Source organism: Rhincodon typus, chromosome 11 (genome assembly GCF_021869965.1).
Source record: "Rhincodon typus isolate 14 chromosome 11, sRhiTyp1.1, whole genome shotgun sequence".
Lineage (NCBI taxonomy): Eukaryota > Metazoa > Chordata > Chondrichthyes > Orectolobiformes > Rhincodontidae > Rhincodon > Rhincodon typus.
In genome coordinates this window covers 19,326,493-19,349,567 of record NC_063342.1, presented here as the reverse complement: position 1 = coordinate 19,349,567, position 23,075 = coordinate 19,326,493, and the positions used below count along the sequence as shown (strand labels likewise).

The window sequence follows — 23,075 nt, the reverse complement described above, 5'->3', positions numbered from 1 at the left end:
GGGAACGAGCAAGTTAGATAAAGGAGAGCCAGTGCACATCATCTATTTGGATTTCCAGAAGGCCTTTGACAAGGTGCTGCGCAGGAAGTTGCTAAATAAGATGAGGGCCCATGGTGTTAGGGGCAAAGTACTGACATTGCTAGAGGATTAGCTGTCTGGCAGAAGATAGAAAGTGAGGACAATGGGGTCTTTTTCAGGATATCAGCTGGTAACTAGCAGAGTTCCACAAGGGTCAGTCTTGGAACCACAACTATTCAAGTGAAGCATTAACAACCTGAATGAAGGAATTGAGGACTTCGTTGGTAAGTTTGCAGGTGACACAAAGATAAGAAGGAACAGATAGGGTTGAGGAAGGGGTGAGGCTGCAGAAGGACTTGGAGAGGCTAGAAGAGTGGGCAAAGAAGTGGCAGATGGAATATAATGTGGGAAAGTGTGAAGTTATGCACTTTGGCAGGAAGAGGTGTATTTTCTAAATGGGGAAAGCCTTCAGATATCTGAAGCACAAAGGAACTTGGGAGCCTTAGTTCAGTATTCTCTTAAGGTTAACATGCAGGTTCACTTGGCAGTTAGGATGGCAAATGCAACGATACATTCATTTCAAGAGGGCTAGAATACAAGAGCAGAGATCTACTGCTGAGGCTGAATAAGGCTCTGGTCAGACCATATTTGGAAAAATGTGAGCAGTTTGGGCCCCATACCTAAGGATGTGCTGGGCTTTGAGAAGGTCCGGAGGTCGTTTACAAGAATAATCCTGGAGATGATGGGCTTGACATGTGAGGAATGGTTAAGGACTCTGGGTCTGTATTCAATGGAGTTTAGAAGGAGTAGGGGGGAATCTGATTGAAACTTACCGAATACTGAGAGGCCTGGATACAGTGAACGTGAAGATGATGTTTCCACCCAAGGGTGTAGCCTCAGAGTGAAGGAACAACACTGTAGAACTGAGATGAGGAGGAATTTCTTCAGCCAGAGGGTGTTGAATCTGTGGAACTCATTGCCGCTCCAAGCCATTGAGTGTATTTAAGCCAGAGATAGATAGGCTCTTCATTAGAAAGGGAATCAAGGATTACAGGGAGAAGGCAGGAGAATGGGGTTGAGAAACATAACCATGATTGAATGATGGTGTAGACTCGATGGGACAAAACGGCTGATTCCGTTCCTTTATCTTACCGTCTGTAACATATTCTAACATTTTACTGGCTACTTACGTCAAGCTAACAGGTTTGTAGTTCTCCATTCTTTTTCCCTTCTTAAACAATGGAGTTACAGTAACTATTTTCCGGTCTGCAAGATCTTTTGCAGAAACCACAGAATTTATACAACCACCCAGGTATCGTCTATCTATTTGGATTGTTTTAAAAAGACAGCTGTGGGTTACTGCGTAAAAATGTTTTTTAAAGAAGGTCAGCAAGTGATCATGGAACAGAGACCTAAATCCAACACTGCTCAGAAAGTAGGTTACTTAGTTTAGTTAAGGGCTGAATAATAACCTGTGAAGGTTGCAGACTCCCGTGGTTTTATTTTTTAAATCCATTTGTGGGATGTGGGTGTTGCTGACTGGCCAGCATTCATCGAACATCCCTGGTTGCTGTTGAGAAGGTGGTGGTGAGCTGCTTTCTCAAACCACTGCAGTCCACCTGCTATGGGTTGATCCGCAATACTGTTCGGGAGGGAATTCCAGGATTTCGACCCATTGATAGTGAAGGAAAGGTGATATATTTCCAAGTCAGGGTGGTGAATAGGAAATATAAATCAGTGTTAATGGAAAGAAGATTATCCTGCGATATTTATGTCAGGTAGGGTAAATACATTTAAAGGCCATTAGCTTTGTTCTCAGTTCAACTCAGAAACATCAGTGACTGACTTCAGAAGCAAGTTTTGTAGCTCAGTTTAGAAAACACTGAAGTTCAATAAAGCAACTTTTAGTTTCTCGCTTAGAAGTTTTTCCAGTTCAGATCAAGGGAAGCCAGCCACCCCTGCAGAAATGTTGAATTTGCGAAGCTACCAGGCCAGGAGAATTAGAATAGAAATCTGCAAGTGTTTGGAACTGGGAAAGTTTAAGGTCTCGGATTTTGTGACGAGTTCATGTCAGCAGACTCGGAAAGGAATCATCACATTGTCTTCACTGTTCATAGGAAAGAACATGGAAGGAGTCAATTAAATAGAAACCTGAAGTGCTCAGAGGTGTAGTATGTCTGGACTAGAGTCTCTGTAATGGATGGTTATGGAGTCATCGAATTTTACAGCATAGAAAGCGATTCGTCAGCCTATTGTGTCCATGCCAGTTATCAAGCACCTATCTACTAGAGTCTCATTTTTCAGCGCTTGGCCCCATAGCCTTGTATGCTACGCCACTTCAAGCCACAGATCATCTAAAAACCTTTTAAATGTTTTGATCGTTCCAGTCACTACCAACTTTTCAGACAGTAACTTTCCTTAAATCCTCTTAAGCCTCTTGCCCTTTATCTTAAATCAATGTCCCTCTATGAAAGGGACAAGTTTATTTCTATCGATGCCTTTCAATTCTATACTATTCAATCAGGGTCCTTCTCAGCCTGGTCTCCTCCAAGGAAAACAAGATCAACCTATCTAGACTCCTTTCAGAGCGGACAGAAGTTTATCTGAGTCCAAACACTGGTTTCCACCTTTCCATCATGGGCTCCTTTCCTGTTCAGAAACCAACACTCTAATGGGGAAGAATCAAACTTTTTTTTATTAGAAACAACTTCTCTAGATGGGTTGTGACACAACTCTGCAATGGGTGAGATTTGAACACAGACCCTCTGGCCCAGAAAGAACGAACAATCTTAAACATTGAAACCATGTCCTAACCCTGCTTACTCATCGTGGAAATGGATTACAATTAGTTTATCTTTGGCCTCTTGAGCTCAATGATGCGTTACTTTGTCATACTTTCTTGAGCAGCCTTCTTTGTCAATGTCCTAAATCTCAGAAGATTACATTTTCCTCCCATTTTGTTTGACCCCCCCGGACATGTATTCTCCTCCCCCACCAGCACCACCACCTCCCCATTTGGTCAGCTCCAGTTGTGAAGAGCACAGCATGCCATAATGATGCAGTACACGGACTGTTTCAGCAGAGTCAAGCGTTTACACATCATAAGGAGGCCTACGATCTGTTCCACTATAGTATTGATAGAATTGTCAGCAGTGTTGTATCGTCCTTCTCTGCCAGTGTTTAAGATTTTGTCAAGATTTTAGGAGCCATTCCTGAATGGACCCAGTATTTCAGAAGGACACAGGGACTTCTCTAATAAGAGTAATGATAACTCTGGATATCAAGTGCAGATCTCCAAAATTTCACATCTAGGCTCATATGTAATTTGGTATTGATGGAGTGGAAGACTTGACAAACTCTAATGGTTATTAATAGGTGCTCTCAAAGCAACACGGGTGCAGTCAATAGTACCCTGGCCTTGGGGAAAACCATTGATGGTGAAGAATCCTAATGTCAGAACTGCTCAACTCTTTTTGTCCTGGGTGAAGGATACAAATGGTTCTGCTCTGGAGAAAATGGCATCAGTTACATTCTGGTTATATATATGGGTGGGCGGTTGGGAAATGTCATACGTGGCCCCAGTTGCTTCTTGAAATGAGCTGGTAGCATAAAAATTCAGGACGGCCACTAGGATAGGACTGTTATTCTGTCCGGAGTTCAAGTCCTGCTCCAACAGATGACACAGTTCAGTGATGGGAGCCCCAGACATTGTTTATCAATGCCTGTACTATTTTTGAGACAAGAGGAGAAAATGACACAGGCCTATCGATACGGAGTTTCATCATACCCCTCCATTTCTTTGCTATGTCTTCATCTGCTGGAAACTTTGCGATAGCTGCTGGTTTATCCTGTAAGAATCACTTCCACATTGTCTCTGTATTTGAATCAAGGGCACAGGATTTTAGCCATAGCAATCTCTGAGCTGTGTGAAGCTCATTCATCTTTGGTGAATGTCACAGAGATAACAATTTTATTCAAGCTACTCCTGAGCTGTGACATCCATCACAATGAAACTACATGTTATACTCTCACATGGCACGGCATTGAGGCTTCCCAAAAAGATCACCATTATGCTTTGATAAAGGATTTCTAAGGTAGCATTGTCTTTGATGATTTTTGCTGCTGCAATGAGCACTTTCGTGGTCCATATATGGCAGCAAATTCTGGAACTAGACGCCAGTACAACAATATGTATTCTAAGAAAGCAGTGTAATAGACTAGGGTGGTGGCCTCCAGGTCAATCAATATATAGATACATGAGATGCGTGTGCCTCTGTGTGCAAAGTGAACTGCATAAGGATCCAAGACATAGGTGTCCCTGAACTCCAATGGAGAATATTGAAAGGCTGAAGTGATGACAGATTTGGTCTGAGGGCAGGCACAATTATAATGGCGAGGCTAGCTGTTTGCCAATGGTGACTCCCATGCTTGCCGTTTAAGGATAACGGTGGCTATGAAGCATGGAAGGATGATGCATGATGACTAGGATGAGCATTCAATAAGCTGCAGCTTGCAGGTACCCACTCTGATTTACATGTCAGGACTTTGCATCATTTAGTTTCTCAACTGAAGGAAAGGAGCATTAGAAGTGGTGTATAAAAATGAGGGGAACTGGGGCATTAATGAGTTACAAATGTAAGGAAATAAGATTGTCATTGCTCACTAGTGAGATTCTGAAGTTGCCATTAAAGCTTGAGAGGAGAAAATTGCAAAACATTTTCTCAGTGATTTGGTTTTGCTTTTTCTTTAATTTTGTCTGTATTTTTCCACTTTTTTCACCATTGCTCATGACACCCAATGATGGGAAAAGTTCCACCCCCTGCAGACACATCTATGGTCACAAAAATACTTGTCTGTTGCCCTAACTAATTCCATATTGCTTTTGGTCTTTCACTCCTCTTCCTCCCGTCCTGAGCAGCTCAGACACCTATGGTGCCATGGACTTGGCTATGACTGAACTCCTCTGAAGAAGAATCATCCTAACCAATATCCAAAATAGAAAGCCAATCAGCAAGTCAGCCTGTCTCAGGATTCTTGTACCACCTGCCTGGCTCTCAGACTGTTTGGCAGTCACCCATTTCCTATCCACCTGCATGCTCCTCACTTGGTTGTGACCACAGTGGGTCTTTTGTAAAGTATTCCAGTATATACTCTCATCCACCTGTTATTGACACTTCGAACAAAATGAAATTACTGTTTCAAATTAAAGTAGTTAAATTTTGAGATCACATTATAACTTTGGACCCTGAAGAGGCAGCCAAAATCTTACATAAAGTTGAACAGGCTTGTACCCAAACTGGGGAAGACATTAGCAGAGTGGTGATATCTCTCGACTAGTAACCCAGACATCCAGGCTAACATTCGGGGAATACGAGTTCAAATCACATCAAGGTAACTGGAATTTAAATTTAAGTAATTAATTTGGAATATAAAAGGCCTCAGTGGCTGTGATCATGACAACTGTCACTGATTGTTGTAAAAACCCATGAGGTTCATGGGTATCGCTGAGAGAAGAAACTTTGCCACCCTTACTTGGTCTGGCATACATATGCCTCCAGATTCACAGCAACGTGGTTATCTTTCCACTGTCCTCTAAAATAGCCTCACAAGCTACTCCGTTCAAGGGCAGTTAGGGATACACACACACATATGAATTAGCAATAAAAGAAAATCTTATAGACAATTCAACAATCACAAAAGAATCGTTACCAGCTATTGAGAGGTAAATATAGAGTCTTTGTTCAAATTGGATGTGGCATGAACCAACATAGTTGCCAACAAAACCTTAAAGGGTTGGGATAATTTACTACGAGTATTCTGTTAAATAGGTCACGATTGGTAATAAATGTATTCATAATTCACTATGGAGTTGTCTGTTGTTAATTTCACCTGAATACTAAACTCACCAATATGCTTCAAGAGCTCTTATTTGTGAGCTTTATCAATATGCTGATGTGATATCAAATGAACATCAAATATCAAGGTCGTCTTTATTGAAGGCACTTTTGCATTTGTCATTTGTTAATTTAATATTAATTATCACATATTTTGTGCCAAAAGCTGTTTTGTGCTTCAGGCTGTACAATCCTCAAAAGTTTATACAAACTCAACTCAATATTTTAGTTTCAAATTAATTGCTTTCTTCAATCTTTTCTCCTTGCAAAGATAAAGTAAATGGTGAAACCATAGCATTTATATATTGGGTAATTTTCCCAAAAGGGGAAAAAATAAACTTTTTCTAACATGAGCATCCAGTGAGGTTTTCAGCATAAACAAGATATAACAATGTGATTTAACTGAGGGATTTCATTTCTCGTCACGGAAACTTTTTACAAAACAGATCTGAAATTTCAACATTATCTTCAACTATATAAGTATACCTAAATGATTCTAGGCATTAAATCTTGTAAAGTACTTTCTAAAACTGAAAATTTGCATGTTAAGAGATTTATAGTCCAATTTATACACACACTTTGTGTAATTTGTTGTAAAATTTGTTAGTGGATTCAGCAAGCATAAAGGTAAAGTCACCTACTGGACCATAGACTGCTCCCTCATACAGTGAGGGATGACTATTGATGCTTTATCCTGACAGTCAAACTTCAGGTGAGGAGAGAGGTTCAGAAGGCGACATGGTAACCTCAGCCGTTGTGAGAATTGAACCCACGCTGCTGACCTCATTCTGCATTAGAAGTCACCGATCCAGCCAACTGAGCTAATTGACCCAGGGTCATACGCACATATTAATAAGTCAACAGGTTATTCACTGAACAACAATTTGAAATAGCACACAGCATGCATTCAATTCCCACACTGGCCAAGGCTCCCATGAAGGGCACTTCTTTTCACCCTCTCCCCTTGTCTGAGGTATGGTGACCCTCAGATTAAAACACCATCAGTCATCTCTCTCCCTCTTCCTTGAGCAAGACAGCAGTCTTATGATCTCATCAGATATTAAGACTGCTCAATTTGTAGACCAACAAAGTAATTCTTCCAAACAGGAAATTACCATGAAGGTTTTAAAGGCGACTTATTTTCTGTCAATCAATGCCACTCAGTCTTCTTCTACTATGAGTGGGTTTTGCTTCTGGGGGGCTAAAATCTGCACCAAACATAACATAATATTGGAATCAGCAATTAGTTTCCTTTCCAGATTGAGTATTGTGAGATATCACAGATTCGTGAATCACTACAGGCGGGATTAGACAGCAATGGGAGAACTTCAGTGTTGAAGTAGATTAAAAGAAAAACTGAAGAATTGTTAACAAAAAGAGAAAAATCTTGTTTAAATATTTGCAAGCTGATTTCACTGTAAAACTATAATTCAATGCTTAACAATTTAGCAAGATATAGTGCTAAGGTCTTAATATTATAAAATGCTTTATGTTCCAGAACAGAGACAGACTAAATACATAATAAAGAAACCATTATAAAAGGGACAGAGCGGCTATTGACAAAAGCAGATATATACGGAGGTAAAATGAATCAGAAAGTTCAATCATAGACCATCTGAAATGCAGTTTAAGTAACAGAACACATCAATAAATGACAGCAGATTTCATACAAAGATCAAATTGAGTTCTCAGGAAAATGGCTGCGGAATCAAGAAAAACATACAATGGAGACCTTCATATTGCATCAGAGAACAGGATTATCCTTATTCTCCAAGAACTATGCTGCACCAACAAATAACATTTTTGAAGAAGAAAGGGAATAAATATGTTTTTCTTATGAACTTGTGAAGACACCAGATCTTGAACCTTAACTGAATAGACGTTTAATTAATACTTACATTTGCTCCTTCCATTACTAACACAGTTGTCCCAGCACTGACATGAGTGTGTGTGTGCAAAGCCATATATGCACGCAATCCATCACAAATAGTCCCTGCAGCATCCACCCAGCTCACATTTTCAGGTTTCTTTACTGCATTTGAAGACCAATATATTAGAAGAAAAATAGTGGAAAAATGCAAAACAAAATAAATTTTTTTTTTGTATTGTTTAACATGTTCTACTCTTTTTTCAGACATAGAACAAAGTAAAACTCATCTAAAAGGGGAGATACTAGCATCGGAGGCCCTAGAAAATGCTCACTAGGTTTGTCCTGAGCCTGGAGAGATTTTCTTTTCAATGAGTTGCGTGAGGTTGAGGAGGTTGAGTAGGTTGGGCCTGTACTCACTGGAGTTGAAAATAATGATAGGAAGCTTTCTTGAAACATACAAGTTTCTTAAGGGACTTGGCAAGATAGATGCAGAAAGGTTGTTAGTCCTTCTGGAACAGCCTAGGGACAAAGGACAATCTCAGAACAAGGAGTCACACATCGAAGGAAGAGATTAGGAAGAACTTCGTCTTTCAGAGGGTAGTGAATCTGTGCAATTCTTTACTGCATTACACAGAGGCTTTTGAGATTGGGTCATTAGGCACATTCAAAGCTGAGACAGACAGGCTTTTAATCAGTAAGGGAATCAAAGGGATAAGGCAGGAAAGTGGAGTTGAGGATTATCAGATCACCCATGACCTCATTGAATCGCGGAGCAGACTCGATGGATCTATTTCTAGTCGTACATCTTATGTCACGTAAGTTAGAAGAAGCGACTAAAGATATTATGAAATAAATTTGTGAATATTTCTGAAGGTCGAGATTTCTCAAAAGCCATCATTAGGCCAAGAGAGTAAGACAGAGTGTGTGCGCAAGGAGAGAGAGGATTGTAATAGTCTAATATTAATAATTATTTTAAGTGCTTTGTAAGAATAGTTTTGTAGTACTTTAAGATTTATGGAGAGGCCATTCGGAGACATTTTTAACAAATTGACCATGTTTTCCTGGTTTTGTGCTTCAACCACAACTGCAGAGACTCTTGGCTTCAAAAGGCACATCACGGGTTAAAATTAGTTACAAACCATGCATTAAAAAGGAAACAATTTATTACAAATGCTGACCACCCACACATGGTATTTTGGGTACGAATGTTGGTGCATTTTTGCCCTGTTCAGCTGTTCACAATTTCCACAGCAACAGCCAATTACTGCAGGGCTTCTGGTGATTGTCATAGAAATCATGGCTATCCAACCAGAAAATGTGCTGATAGCGCGTGTATATCAGCGCGCGCGCGCGCACACACAGAATCTATGCAATTAACTCTATACGTGAAGGCCTTAATTTTGTTAGGAAAACTACAGATGTACTGATGGATTACAGCTGTGAGGTGGCGCCCAGAAGCTGGAAGAATGAAAACACTCACTTTTTTCCATATTCAGTGAAAAAAGTCAGACAGATAAAGTCTTATTAGGACAAATAAATCTGAACATATAAAGGTCAGGGCCCTTGTTAGATTAAGAGAATATTTGTTTCAAGTTTTTTTTATATATTTATTCCCTCATGCCCAAACATTGTCATAATTTAAGTCGCATTGCTCACGTCTTGTTTTAAAGTATTTCCATCAGCAGAGTGCACTCTTCTTTGTCTTTTCGAAATGTCTCAGATAATCGCTCACGATAATCCTTGTACATTTATCCATTATCCTTTCCCTCACCTCTTCACTTTCTGCTGCTCTTTCACTGTGCCTTTCAGATTTTCTTTGTGCAACTGCCTCATTTTTTTCTATATATGCATCTTTTATTGCAACATTGAATACTGCAGAGAAGATTGGCGTGGCAGTTTAAGACCTGGCATATGACCAGGAGTTGCTGCCTACCAGTCATCATTTACAAATGAAACATGTCCATACAATTTCATTCAAAATCGATTTGAACATCAAGTCCAAAAGTCATGGGATTTTTCACATAATCTGTTTGTTATTGTATCTGCATACCCAGATCGCTTAGCATCCAATTAAATCTTTGATCAGAATGTGAAAAGGTGACACTTCAAGCAAAAATTATTTATATTTAGACAACTAAAAACAGCATACTTAATAAATTGGGTTTATATTTTGGCATGCTCCTTTTTATTCATTTATGGGATGTGGGAGTCCTCCTGAGATGCCTTTGAGAAGGTGCTGGTGAGCTGCCTTCTTGAAGTGCTTGATTTGGTGCAGGCACATCCAAAAAGTCATAATAGAAGGAGTTCCAGGATGTTGACCCAGCAACAGTGAAGGAACGGTAATATAATTTCCAAGTCAGCATGGTGTGTGATTTGAAGGGAAACTTACAGATTGTGATATTCATGTATCTGCAGCTCTTGTTGTTCTAGACAATAGTAGTCATGGGTTTTCAACGATGGAGGATCGGTAAGTTTCTTAAGTGCCTTGTCTAAGAAATTTAGGAAAACTTGGTCCGCATGGACAAATTGGGCCAAAGTGCCTGTTTCCATGCTCTATGACTCTAAAGTAAGGTACCTTGTAAGATGGTATGGCACGTCACTGCCTGGAAGTGTGGTAGAGGCAGTTCCAATTAAGACATTCAGGTGGACATTGGATGTTTAGTAGGATAAATTAATGTTGGATAAGATCATGGGGAGAAAAGTAGGAGACTGGCACTCAGCAATGAAGCTCATTTTATGAGCTGGTGCAGGCATGTTGGGCCAAATGCCCTCCTTGGACCAGTAGACTATAAGACAAAGGGCAGAATTAGGCCTTGCCATTCAAGGAGTTTGTTCCACTGTTTGATCATGGCTGATATGTTTCTCAATCCCATTCTCCTGCCTTATCCCCCTAACCCTGGATGCCCTTATTAATCAAAAACCTATGTATCTCGGTCTTAAGTACACTCAATGATTTGGCCTCCTCAGGTCTCTGCAGCATTGAGTTCCTCAAATTCACTACCCTCTGGCTGAAGAAATTCCTCCTCATCTCAGTTCTCAAGGCTTGACACTCTTCACTCTGAGGCTGTGCCCTTAGATCCTAGCCTCTTCTACCAGTGAAAACATCTTCTCCACATCCACTCTATCCAGGCCTCTCAGTATTCTGTAAATTTCAATCAGATTCCCCCCCTCATCCTTCTAAACTTCATCAAGTACAGACCCAGAGTCCTCAACCATTCCTTATATGCCAAGTCCTTCAACCCCAGGTCCATTCTTGTAAATCTCCGCTGGAACCCCTTCAGCACCAGCATGTACTTCCTTAAATATGGGGTCCAAAACTGCTCACAACATTCAATTGCAGTCTGACCACAGCCTTATGCAGCCTCAGCAGTACATTTCTGCTCTTGTACTCAAGGCCTCTTGAAATGAATGCTAGCATTGCTTTTCCCTTAACTGCCAACTGAACCTGTACGGTAACCTAAAGAGAACTCTTACAGAGCACTCCCTAGTCCTCTTGTGCTTCAGGTTTTTGAAGCCCTTCCCCATTCAGAAAGTAATCATAGAACCACTACAGTGCAGGGAAAGACCATTCGGCTCATCATATCTACACCGACCCTCCGAAGAGCATCACAACCCCACCTCATCCCTTAAATCCCAAATGAAGATTTTTTTTAAAATCACAGTTAATTCATCTAATCTGCACATCCGGGACAACACAGGGCAATTTTTTTTTTTCCCATGTTCAATCCACCTAACCTGCACATTTTTGGAGTATGGAAGGAAACCATGCACCTCGAGGAAACACATGCAGACACAGGGAAAATGTGCAACTCTACACTGACAGTCACCCAAGGCTGAAATCAAATCCAAGTCCTTCCTGCTGAGGCAGTGCTGCTAACCGCTGTGCTGCCCCTACATCTCTATTCTTACCAAACTGCATAACCTCACACCTTCCCATGTTATATTCCATCTGCCACTTCTTTGTCCACTCTCCCTGCCAGTCCAAATCCTTCTGCAGCCTACCCCTTCGCGAACACTACTTGTCCCTCTATCTATTTTCGTGTCCATTCTTGCCTCTCTTGCCTTTTATATCCAAAACAAAAACTCTTGCATTCTTCTTTTCTATTACTAGTGAGCTTACTCTCACATTTCATCTTCTCCCCCTTATTACTTTTTTTAAAGTTATCCTCTGCTGGTTTTTAAAGACTTTACAATCTTATGGATTGTAATCTTCACCACACTATGCTTTTTCTTTTGCTTCTATGCTGTTCCTGACTTCCCTTTTCAACCATGGTTGCCTCATTTGTTTGCTGCTTTTTCCTTGGGATGAATTTCTGCTGTGCCTCCTGAATTACCCTCAAACTCCAGCCATAGTTGCTCCATCATCTTCCCTGCTAGGCTCCTCTTCCAAGCAACTCTGGTCAGCTCCTGCCTCATTTATTTAATTACCTTTAATCAATTGTAATATCATTACATCTGATTCCAGCTTCTCCCTCTCAAATTGAATTCTATGTTATTATGGTCGCTACCCCCGGGGATTCCTTACCTTAACCTTCCTAAATCAAGTCTGCCTCATGACACATCAACAAATGCAGAATTGTATGTTTCCTAGTAGGTTGGACCACAAGCTGCTCCAAAAAGAAAAGACATCTCATCAAAAAGGACATATTCCTTTTCTTGAGATCCGCTACCAAAGTGATTTTCCCAGTCTACCTGCATGTTGAAGTCCCCTGTGATTATTGTAATAACAAGGACAAAGTGAACAAAGAACAGTACAGCACAGGAAGTGGACCTTTGGCCCACCAAGGCTGTGCCAAGACACAGTGCCCTTCCAAACTAGAAACCGTTTGCCTCTACTCAGTCCGTGTCCCTCTATTCCCTACCTATTCATTTATCTGTCAAGATGCTGCTTAAACATTGCCGTAGTATTCCCTTCACCTCGTCTGGTAATGCATTCCAGGCACTTACCACCCTCTGTGTGGAAAAACTCACCTCTCATCTTCTTTAAACGTAACCCTCTTCTACTTTAAAACTATGTTCCCAAGTAATTGGCATTTCTACACTGGGGAGAACAAAAGACCCAAACTATCCATGCCTCTCAATTTTGTAAACTTCTTTCAGATTGATCCTCATTCTTCGACATTCAAGTGAAAACAAACCAAGGTTGTCCAATCTCACCTCGTTGCTAATACCCTCCAAACCAGGCATATCCTGGTAAACCATTTTTGTACCCTCTCCAAAACCTTGTTTTTATTTATTCACTCACAGGCTGACGACAATGCTGGCTAGGCAGCATTTATTGCCCATCGCCAATAGCCCAGAGGTCAGTTAAGAGCCAACCACAATGCTGTGGGTTTGGAGTCACACGTAGGTCAGACCAGGTAAGAATGGCATTTTCCTTCCCTAAAAGGACATTAGAGAAAAACATAGGTTTTTCTGACAATAGTTTCATGGTAATCATTAGACTCTTAATTTGAATACAAATATAATACTGAATACAAATTCCACCATCTACCACAGCAGGACTCAAACCCAGGTCCCCAGAACATTACCCAGGTCACTGGATTAACAGTCCAATGATAATACCACTTGGGCACTGTTTCCACATCCTTCCGTTAGAGTGGCAACCAGAACTGTATATAATATTCCAAATGCAGCCTAACTAAAGTTCTATATAGCTACAACATGACTCGCCAATTTTTATACTCTATGCCCTGATCAATAACGGCAAGCATGCCATAAACCTTCTTGACCACCTTATCCAATTGTGTTGCCACTTTCAGGAAACTGTGGACCTATACACCTAATTCCCTCTGTACGTTGATGCTACTAAGGGTTCTGCCAGTTACTATATTATTCTCTTCTGCACAAGATTTGCTAAAATGAATCACCTTGTATCTGTCAGGATTAAACTCCATCTGCCACTTTTCCACCCAATTCTCCAGCCTATCTAAATCCCGCTGTATCTCCTGGCAATCCTCCTCAATATCTGCAGCTCCCTCAATCTTTGAATTGTCCACAAACTTACTAATCAGACCACCTACATTCTCCTCCAAATCATTTATATATAAACAACAGGGGTCCCAGTAGCGATACCAGTGGAATGCCACTGGTCACAAATCTCCAGTCAAAAAAACACTCTTCCACCACTACTGTTTTCCATGACTAAGCCAGTTCTGTATCCATCTTATTGTTCACCGTGGATGCCATGTGAATTCACCATTTTTTCAAAATCAGCCTGCCACAAGGGACTTTGTCAAAGCCCTTGCTAAAGTCAATCTCGACAACATGTACCACCCTGCCCTCAATCATCTTTGCCACTTCCTCAAACAACTCAATCAAGGTTGAGACACGACCTTTCCCGTACAAAGCCATGCTGGAAAGTGCCTTTCCTACATGTCCTTTCTGTTTCCTGAATTATTTTCTGCCTGGCCTCCCCCCGACCCCTCAGCTGTGATCTTCTTGCAGCCACATCTGTGATCCCCAACACATTTCAACCTGTGCTATAAGCTCATTTACCTTGTTCCATATATAGTGCACATTTAAATACAACACCCTCAGCCCTATTTTGACTGCCCATTTTGTCATCATTGTTCCTTTATCTGCTATGCCTGAAGTTAGATTCCTGGCCCTTTCCATATTCTCTGTCCTCTTACCCTTTCTGGAAATTTTAATAACCTCTGCTGAACCCTTCCCACTAACTTTTTCCATAATTTTCCATGGAACTGAACTTGAGCACTACCTCCTGGATCCCTCGAACAGCCTCACTCATAGGCACACACTTCTGTCCCTGACCATTGACTAAATTAGAAGTAGCTAATCTAAAGAGTGTGACTGTCTCCTGAAACACAGCATCCAGGTAACTCTGCCCTTCCCTGATGTGTCTCAGTGTTCGAAGCTCAGACTCAGCGCATCAACTCTGAGCCGGAGTTCCTGAAGCAACCAATACCTGCTACAGATGCAGTCACAATGAAGCACGATGAGGTTCACCAGCTCCCATATCATGCAATTACAATACATTGCCTGACCCAGCATCTCTATTATAATTCCTTGTTCTTAATTTGACTTTTAAAAGTTTTGGACTTTAGTTTATAGCCTGTAAATATTTCCCCTATGTTACAGACAATTTAGTAGCTATCACCAACCAATTAACTTACAGTTTACCTGTGATGTCACTCTTTTACAATGGGCCTCTGATCCTGAGCTTCAATTTAACCTGTTGAAAGAAACCTTACAAACTATGAGCCGAAAAAAATAGTGCCCAACTCGCTGAAGTGTATACTCACTCAGGCTGTGTCTTATTCTGGATATGATCTTTCCTTCCGGACCATGCAAGATTTCCTGATGGAAAGCGCACAACAGGCCCTCTCTTAAATAGAGGTGAAGTGAGATATACTAATTAAGCTTCAATAGTAATTAACGCTTATTCAGGCTTCAGGTGATTGACCAATACCTGTCCCTCAGTCAGCTACCTTATTACCCTTTCCATTAGGCTCCTGAATTTTAAACTTTTAAAGTAGAGAAAGATTTATCAATTCTATTCTCATGCTGCCTCCAAATTCTCCAAACATACCAAAAAATGCCCGAAAAAACTGTGGGTGCTGGAAATCAGAAACAAAAAAAAAAAATCCTTTTTCAAGGTAAGAAGTCAAAGTTAACGCTTTGGGTTCAGTGGCCCTTCTTCAAGAAACAGGAACTCTGATTTCTCTCCAAAGACCTGCTGAGATATTCCAGCAATTTCTGTTTTCATCTCTAAACTATATCTTCACTAAGGCTGTGTCTCACTGGATGTAATCCCTCCCTCCTGAACGGGCAAAGCTTACTGAAGAGGAGCTCCTTTTGCACCTTAACATTTCTGTGATTCTGAGGTACACACAGCAACTAAACGTTGATGGTGGGGGAGTGGATGACATGGAAGCTGTGCCAATTAAGCAGGCTGCATTGTCCTGGTTGTCAAGCTTCTTGAATGTGCGCTGTTGGATCTGCATTCATCCAAGCGAAGTGGGGAACTTCCACTATAGTCCTGACTGGTGCTTTGTCGATGATGGACATGCCATGGAGAGTCAGGAGGCAAGTTATTTGCGGTGATCTGCTGTTGTAGCCACTGTATTCACAAACCTAGTCCAAATGTAACCCCCAGAATGTTGATCAAAAGATGAAAATACCCTTAAATGTCAAGGGGTGGTGGTGAGATTCTTTGTTGGAGATGCTCATTTGCCTGGTACTTGGATCGCACAAATGTTCCTCGTTACATATCAACCTGCATCAGGATACTATCTACATTATGCTGCATCATGCATTTGGACGTGGACTGCTTCAGCAAATATTGATAAATGTAAATGTTGCTTTTCTTTTATATAGTCAACGCTTTTGCCACTTGTTCACAAGAACAAAATTAAGCTTTGATTTATTTCACAGCTGTACTTCAAGTAAGGGAGACAACTACACATTGTTACCACACGGAGACAGCCATCTGAACCAAATCACCTTTCTGCCACTGCATTTGCAACACAATGAAATTTAAAACCTTTAAAAGACCCTCAGAATTGACCCCAATGGTCCCTAAACAGACTTTTTGAACAGCCAATCCTAGACTTTGAATAATCAACTGTAGACACCATTTTATAATCTTACACATGAGTTAGCAATTTATTAACAATACTTTAGCAGAGCAAAAATTAAATAACAAAGTAATCTAATGGATCTTTGCCTGTGTGACAATGCTGTCACTTTTAGAAGGTTTTTTTCCCCTGGGTTTTTGTTTGAAGAGAGATTGTAAAGGCAGAGGTACTGAATTGGCTAATAAACACTGCTTAAGTAAACAACTTAGGAGGCCTTCAGGTGTTTTTTTTAAGAAGGTTGGAACAATGGAAGCAGCTTGGATGGGAGCGGCCAGCTCTCTCAGATCAGGCTTTCTGGTTTTTTTAAAAAAGTTGTAGCAACCAGAAGCTGTCGGGTCTCAGAAGAGTTGGAAGCTTAAGGAAATGATTCTTATCTGCTACTTTCTCTAAAATCTCTTGATGGCGTTTCCCCCTGGATTGGAGAACTGCATGTAAGAATCGGTGTCTGAACTTGCCATTTTGCCATGGCATGTGTTTAAGGCATGTTACTATATTGGAACACCTAATTAGTAAGAAGTACTGTACCTATTAGTTGGTTCAGTTTTCCAAGAGTTATGTTCTTCCAAATTCCTCTTTGTTTATATTTTAACTGTAGTGTTTAAATAAATTATTTTGCTTAATGTCAAGTAGTTCGATGAGTTGCATCACATCTGCAACACCCACTTCACATCTACCTTTAAAATAATATAAAGTTGGGGTCTGGGCTACCCTCTTAACACATTTTGAGGGGCCTGCTCTGGTCCATAACACTTTAACCTCCAAATCTTTGTTTTCAGCCTCTTTCGTACAAAGGACAGGCAGATAAGCAAAGGATAAAGGATAAATAAAAGAAAATAACAAAACTAGTCAGAGTACTTCAGTTGTTGTACAATGCATTGCTCCACAGGTATAGAGAGAGTCATACAGCATGGAAACAGACCCTTTGATCCAACTCATCCACACCTACCAGGCATTAGAATTTGGCCTAATCCCATTTGCCAGCATCTGGCTCATATCCCTAAAAAACCCCTATTCATATACCCACCCAAATGACATTTAAATGTTGTAATTGTACCCACTTCCACCACTTTTTCTGGCAGCTCATTCCATACACGCATCACGCTGTGTGTGAAAACTTCACCCCTCTGGTCTCTCCTAAATCTTTCCCCTCTCACCCTAAACCTATGCCTTGAGTTTTGGACTTGCACACACAAGGAAAAAGAACTTGAGTATTGACTGTATCCATGCCGCTCTTTTATAAACTTCTGTAAGGTCACCCCTCAATCTCTAACGCTCCAGGGGAAAAATAGCCCCAGTCTATTCAGTCTCTTCCTAGAACTCAAACCCTCCAATTCTGACAACATCTTCGTAAAACCTCTTCTGCACTCTCTCAAGTTTAAACAAATTCCTGCCCATAGAAGGGTGACCAGAACTGTATGCTGTATTCTAAAAGATGATGGTTTCTATTGATTTTCTGGAGATGTCAGTCAGGGTTGCCTTTAATTTCACACAGATGAAGGCATTAGTACTCATAACTTGAGATAACAAGGTGTAGAGCTGGATGAACACAGCAGGCCAAGCAGCATCAGAGGAGCAGGAAGGCTGACGTTTCGGGCCTCGACCCTTCTTCAATACTCATAACTTAGTTGTTTATTCCCTCAGCTGCTCATGGGAGGTTAGGCAGGGAGATTTCAAAACATAATGCTGTTACATCAACAGTCAGATTCCTTTTCCTTCAAAACACAATCCAAAACCAATTCAAACTCTGATCAATGCCTGATAGACTGAGCATCTCCTCCATCAAGTCCCAGTTACCATTCAACATCTGTCATCTGCTTCAGCAGAAGGTCTTTTCCAGGCTTGCTAGAATAAATTCCCACATACTAACCTCATTAATAGCCAAATTCTTCTGTCTGTTTAAATATAATGCCCTTCTTCAGCATTGAAATGGCTACAGAAATCTTTTGATCAGGAACCAACCTGCAATTAATTTCCACGCCTGACCTCATGAATAAACAAAAGCTTGTTTGGTCTGTTTTCCATTCAATGCAAACAATTAACCACAGTCAAAAAGTCATTTTTGCATACAATTCCCAGTTCACAGCTCCAAACCAAAACTCTCTAAAATCGAGAATAAAATAGTTTTTTAAAAAATCACAAGCGCTCAAACGACATCTTAAAGAAAAAAAGAATTGATATTACAGTATTTTTACCTACCAAGACTATGTTCATGAACAAGCAGAATATCGGAAAGTCCAGATTCTTTGCAATCCAAAGGTAGAATCCCTGTGAGATGGGCATAGCAGTGACCATATTAACCTTGGAATTTCAAAAACATTGGCATATATGTCAAATATATTTTGATTTTGCTTACCAACTACTTCATCATTTGGCTTAAAGAACCTCACTTTTGGTCCAACTGAAAAAGTATATTTAAAGAATATCATTAAATAGATTTTAAAACAAATGAGAGTACATTATTGTCTACTTAATTTTTAAACATGGAAACATTCTTGAAATAAATTGTAACAGCTATCCATTATCAAAGTGAGGAAGTTTCTTCTGTTTGGAATAGGCAAACCTGCTGGTATGTTTCTTAACCTTTAAAGTTTTAAGGCTATGTTTGTTTTGGAAAAAAATAACTGCAATTATTGGCCTAGGACAGGAAGAGAGCTTTCCTTTCAAAAAATAAAACATCCCAACGCAGAGCTGAAGAATAAATACTGTGGTGTGCCAGCCTCAAAAACTCAGCAGAAAGGCATAGTTCCAGAGCAATGCTTGATTGTTTCTTTTCTACTCTGAACATCTGTTTTTAAATGCTTTTACAGTTCCTCTAAATGAAAGCGTATGATTTTAAACAGTTAAATTATTCAGTTTTCTAATGTTTTATTATCCAACTATACAGCAATTATTGATTCTAGCTTTATATTAGTGGATATACAAGATTAGGTCACAAATTTGGAGCTACAGTGACTGAAGAGATTGTGTGCATGAAGCTGGTGGTTAATGGTATGTAGTTAACTTTTGGGACAAGACTCATTTATTCCTAGATCGGTCACACATTTGATCTCCCTAAGCTTCCAGTTTTCTGCTCCTCTGAAGAAAATCACAGTGGTAGTATACAGCAGTGGACTAATAATCCAAACAGTTGAACCGATAATCCAGGAAATGCAATTTGAAATTAATTATGATAATTTTTATTTCCATGAATTCATAATAAAATTATCAGCAGTAAAAAAATCACCACAAAGCAATCAGACCATTGTAAAAACCCCAGAGGTTCATTGTCCTTAGGGAAGAAAGCCCACTGTCCATCCATGGTTTATCTCGGCTATGACTCTGTCAGACTTCAAATTTTTAGTGATCAAGATCATTGTGGGGACTCAACCTTGTTTACAGAAGCAGTGCCTCCAGGGATGATTTTACAGGAGATGCAAAACAAGAGGATGCATCTGAGGCTGCCATTTAATCAAGGGCTTCCAGCTGGTTGTGCAGGAACAAAGAGAGTCAGCCCATGAGAGTAAGGTGAGGTGGCAGTGCTACTGGTCTGCATGGAATGTGAGGGGGTTGGATTAAATGGAGGAGTGAAACAATTGGACACAATTGTGCCACTTATTCAACACCAATGCTATTCCTCAAACAACAGCAGTCTTCAAGAAATTAGATGAAAAATTAAAGTCTCTGCAGTGGAGGACCTCAGGCTTTACGATTTGAATCTTAGGGCCACGGACATTTGCTGTGGGCTCCCATATATCCCATAACCCATATGCACATGGCAGATTGATACTAAAACTAAAGTAACATGGGATTCGAGGTGGGCTGGCTAGATGGATACAAAACTGGCTTGGTCATAGAAGACACAGGGTAGCAGTGGGAGGGTGTTTTTTTCAGAGTGGAGACCAGTAACTAGTGGTATTCCACAGGGATCAGTCTTGGGTCCTATATATACTACAAACAATAGGGATGATCTGGAGGAAAACGTGGATGGTCTGATTAGTAAGTTTGCAGATGACACAAAGATTGGTGGAGTTGCTGATAGTGCCGACGACTGTGAAAGGATACAACAGGATATAGATAGATTGGAGACTAGAGGACAGAAATGGCAGATGGAGGCTAATCCAAACAAGTGCGAGGTGAATGCATGTTGGAGGATCAAATTTAGGTGTGAATTATACTGTAAATGGCAGAACCCTAAGGAACATTAACATACAGATGGATCGAGGCGTGCAGATCCACAGTTCCCTACAAGTGGCAAAAATATAGGTGGCAAAGGTGATTAAGAAGGCACATGGCATGTTTGCCTTCATTGGCCGGGGCACGGAGTACAAGAGTTGGCAAAACATGTTGCAGCTATATGAAATCCTTGTTATCCTGCATTTGGAGTATTGTGTGGGGTTTTGGTTGCCACATTACCAGAAGGACTTGGAAGCTTTGGAAAGAGTACAGAGAAGGTTCACCAGGATGTTGAAGGACATTTTAACCATCCTGGTAGCCAAAGACTAGGATTATTTCCACTGGAAAGTCAGCAGCTGAAAGCAGACCTGATAGAGGTCTACAAAATTCTGAGAGGCATAGATAGGGTGGATAGTCAGAGGCTTTTTCCCAGGGTTGAAGTTTCAATTACAAGGGGGCACAGGTTCAAGGTGAGAAGGCACAAGTTTAAGGGAGATGTGCGAGGGAAGTTTTTCATGCAGAGTGTGGTAGGATCCTGGAATGCACTGCCAGAGGCGGTGGAAGCAGACACGTTGGTGACATTTAAAGAGGCATCTGAATGGTTACATGAATAGAGAGGGATTAGAGGGATATAGACCGACTAAGGCCAGAAGGTTTGTTTTTTAGTTCAGTCAGGACATAATGATCGGCACAGGCTTGGAGCGTCAAAGGGCCTTTTCCTGTGCTGTACTTCTCTTTTGTTCTTTGTTTTGTTTTGTACCCAACAGGCTGTAGACACAATGGCAGTGGTATATTGGAAAATTGTTGATAATTTGTTGCTGACGAGCCTCAACTAATTTCACTGCTTTCGAACGGGTTGTCACAACAGGGGGCAAAAAGAGGAGGCAGTGGGCAACACTTTGGGGAACTGGTACAATGACAATCTCCACAATATCCCAGCCTAGCAGAGAACCAAATGTGTCAAGAGTACATGGGAAAAATCCCGCTCGGTGTAAAATATTATGTGTAGGCAGACGGAAGAAGTAAAAAGGCACCAGCTTCAACCCAAATGAACATTCTAAATTTTTGTAAAGCACAGAGACAGAGTGTATTGGCTTGCTAAGTGGCCACTAGGATCTCACTGTTGTCCAGTGCATATGATTTTTATAAATTATAGACTTTATCATTAGATAATCAGCAGAATTAAGAATCATTGGTGATCTTTTTCTTTCTTGTTCAGCAATGATGAAGCCAATTGCATGGTCATCACACTTAGCTAATTTCACATAGATCTAAGAACTAGTTTGAAAGATTAATCTCCACATCCTGTACAGGATCTCTAAATAGAGTCTGTGGAAAAAAATTAAATTTAACTATACTGCTGTCATTTCTCCAGACTAATGTTCTGTGCTTGACCAGAAAAAGATAATGCCGATTTTTTTCATGTTGCAGTCCTTTTACTTGCAAACTAAAAACTGTGCAGAACAACATTTCTGGATAAATTCTTAACCAAAGGATAGGGATAGAAAGGCTTAATCATTTTACATTAAAATCAAATCATCACCAACCTTCAAGAACCACTCCAGCAACTTCTCTTCCAATTGGTAAGAAATCTTCCTGCAAATTTAGTTCCTTCAGCAGCTAAATATAAAGTGACTTGTTTTTAAAATGAAGAAATATGCACCTTTCTTTAAAACTACAATTTTAAAAACATTGATACATGAGAAATAGGCCACTGTTTATTGCCAGCCCTTTGCTGCCCTTGAGAAGAAGTTGTGAACTGCCTTCTTGAACTGCTACAGTCCATTTACTGTAAGTAGACCCACAATGACTTCAGGGAGGGAATTCCTGGATTTTGTCCCAATCATCCTGAATGTACAGCAATACATTTTCAAGTTAGAATGACGAGTGGCTTGGAGAGGAACTTACAAATGATGGTGTTCCCACTTGCTGCCCTTGTCCTTCTACAAGATAGTGTTTGTGGATCTGGAAGGTCCTTTTTCAGGAACCTTGTTGAATTTCTGCAATGCGTTTTGTAGATGGGTCAAGCTGCTGCTAATGAGCATCAGTGCTGGAGGAAATTAGTTTTTTGGGGATTAAGTGGACTTGTTTTGAAGATTTTAGATAGTAAAATGGTTCTCTAAAATACAAATATAATAACATATGCTAGAAGATCACTGTTGAAGTAACTTTTTTTTAATGCTGATTTTGTGTTACAGCAGGATTTTTTCTCCCCCCTTGTACCCTAGGGTTTACTGGAATATGACATTTTCTGCCCACTGCCAATTGTCTTGTTACTTGGGATTCATGTTCACCATCTGGATTTTGGGGAGAAGGTCCATTTGTGCCTTTGTTTACTTACTCAAGAATTTTCATCTTGTGCTTAACCTAATTAACTTTCAGTCTCGGAGACCAAAAGTACATGAAGACATTTTGTTTCTTTCTAAAATACGTAACCAGATACAGATAGAAAAAGAACATAAATCTTCCCTGATCTTGGTGAGATATCTCCCCCACCCATCCCACAATGGCTCATTATGGTTACATGATTCACTAATACAA

At 40.4% G+C, this 23,075-nt stretch overlaps 1 protein-coding gene across 5 annotated transcripts in view; it reads right to left on the bottom strand.

Moving 5' to 3' along the window:
• cryzl1 (crystallin, zeta (quinone reductase)-like 1) overlaps positions 1-23,075 on the bottom strand; it is an 85,787-nt gene that overhangs the window by 43,005 nt on the left and 19,707 nt on the right. For all 5 annotated transcript variants that reach the window (XM_048603057.1, XM_048603058.1, XM_020532193.2 and 2 more), the window contains exons 4-7: positions 22,082-22,154; positions 18,736-18,780; positions 18,579-18,647; positions 7,811-7,944 (exon numbers count right to left, since the gene is read on the bottom strand). In XM_048603057.1, the coding sequence (XP_048459014.1) occupies positions 7,811-7,944; positions 18,579-18,647; positions 18,736-18,780; positions 22,082-22,154 (321 nt within the window). The remainder of the gene's footprint in view (positions 1-7,810; positions 7,945-18,578; positions 18,648-18,735; positions 18,781-22,081; positions 22,155-23,075) is intronic.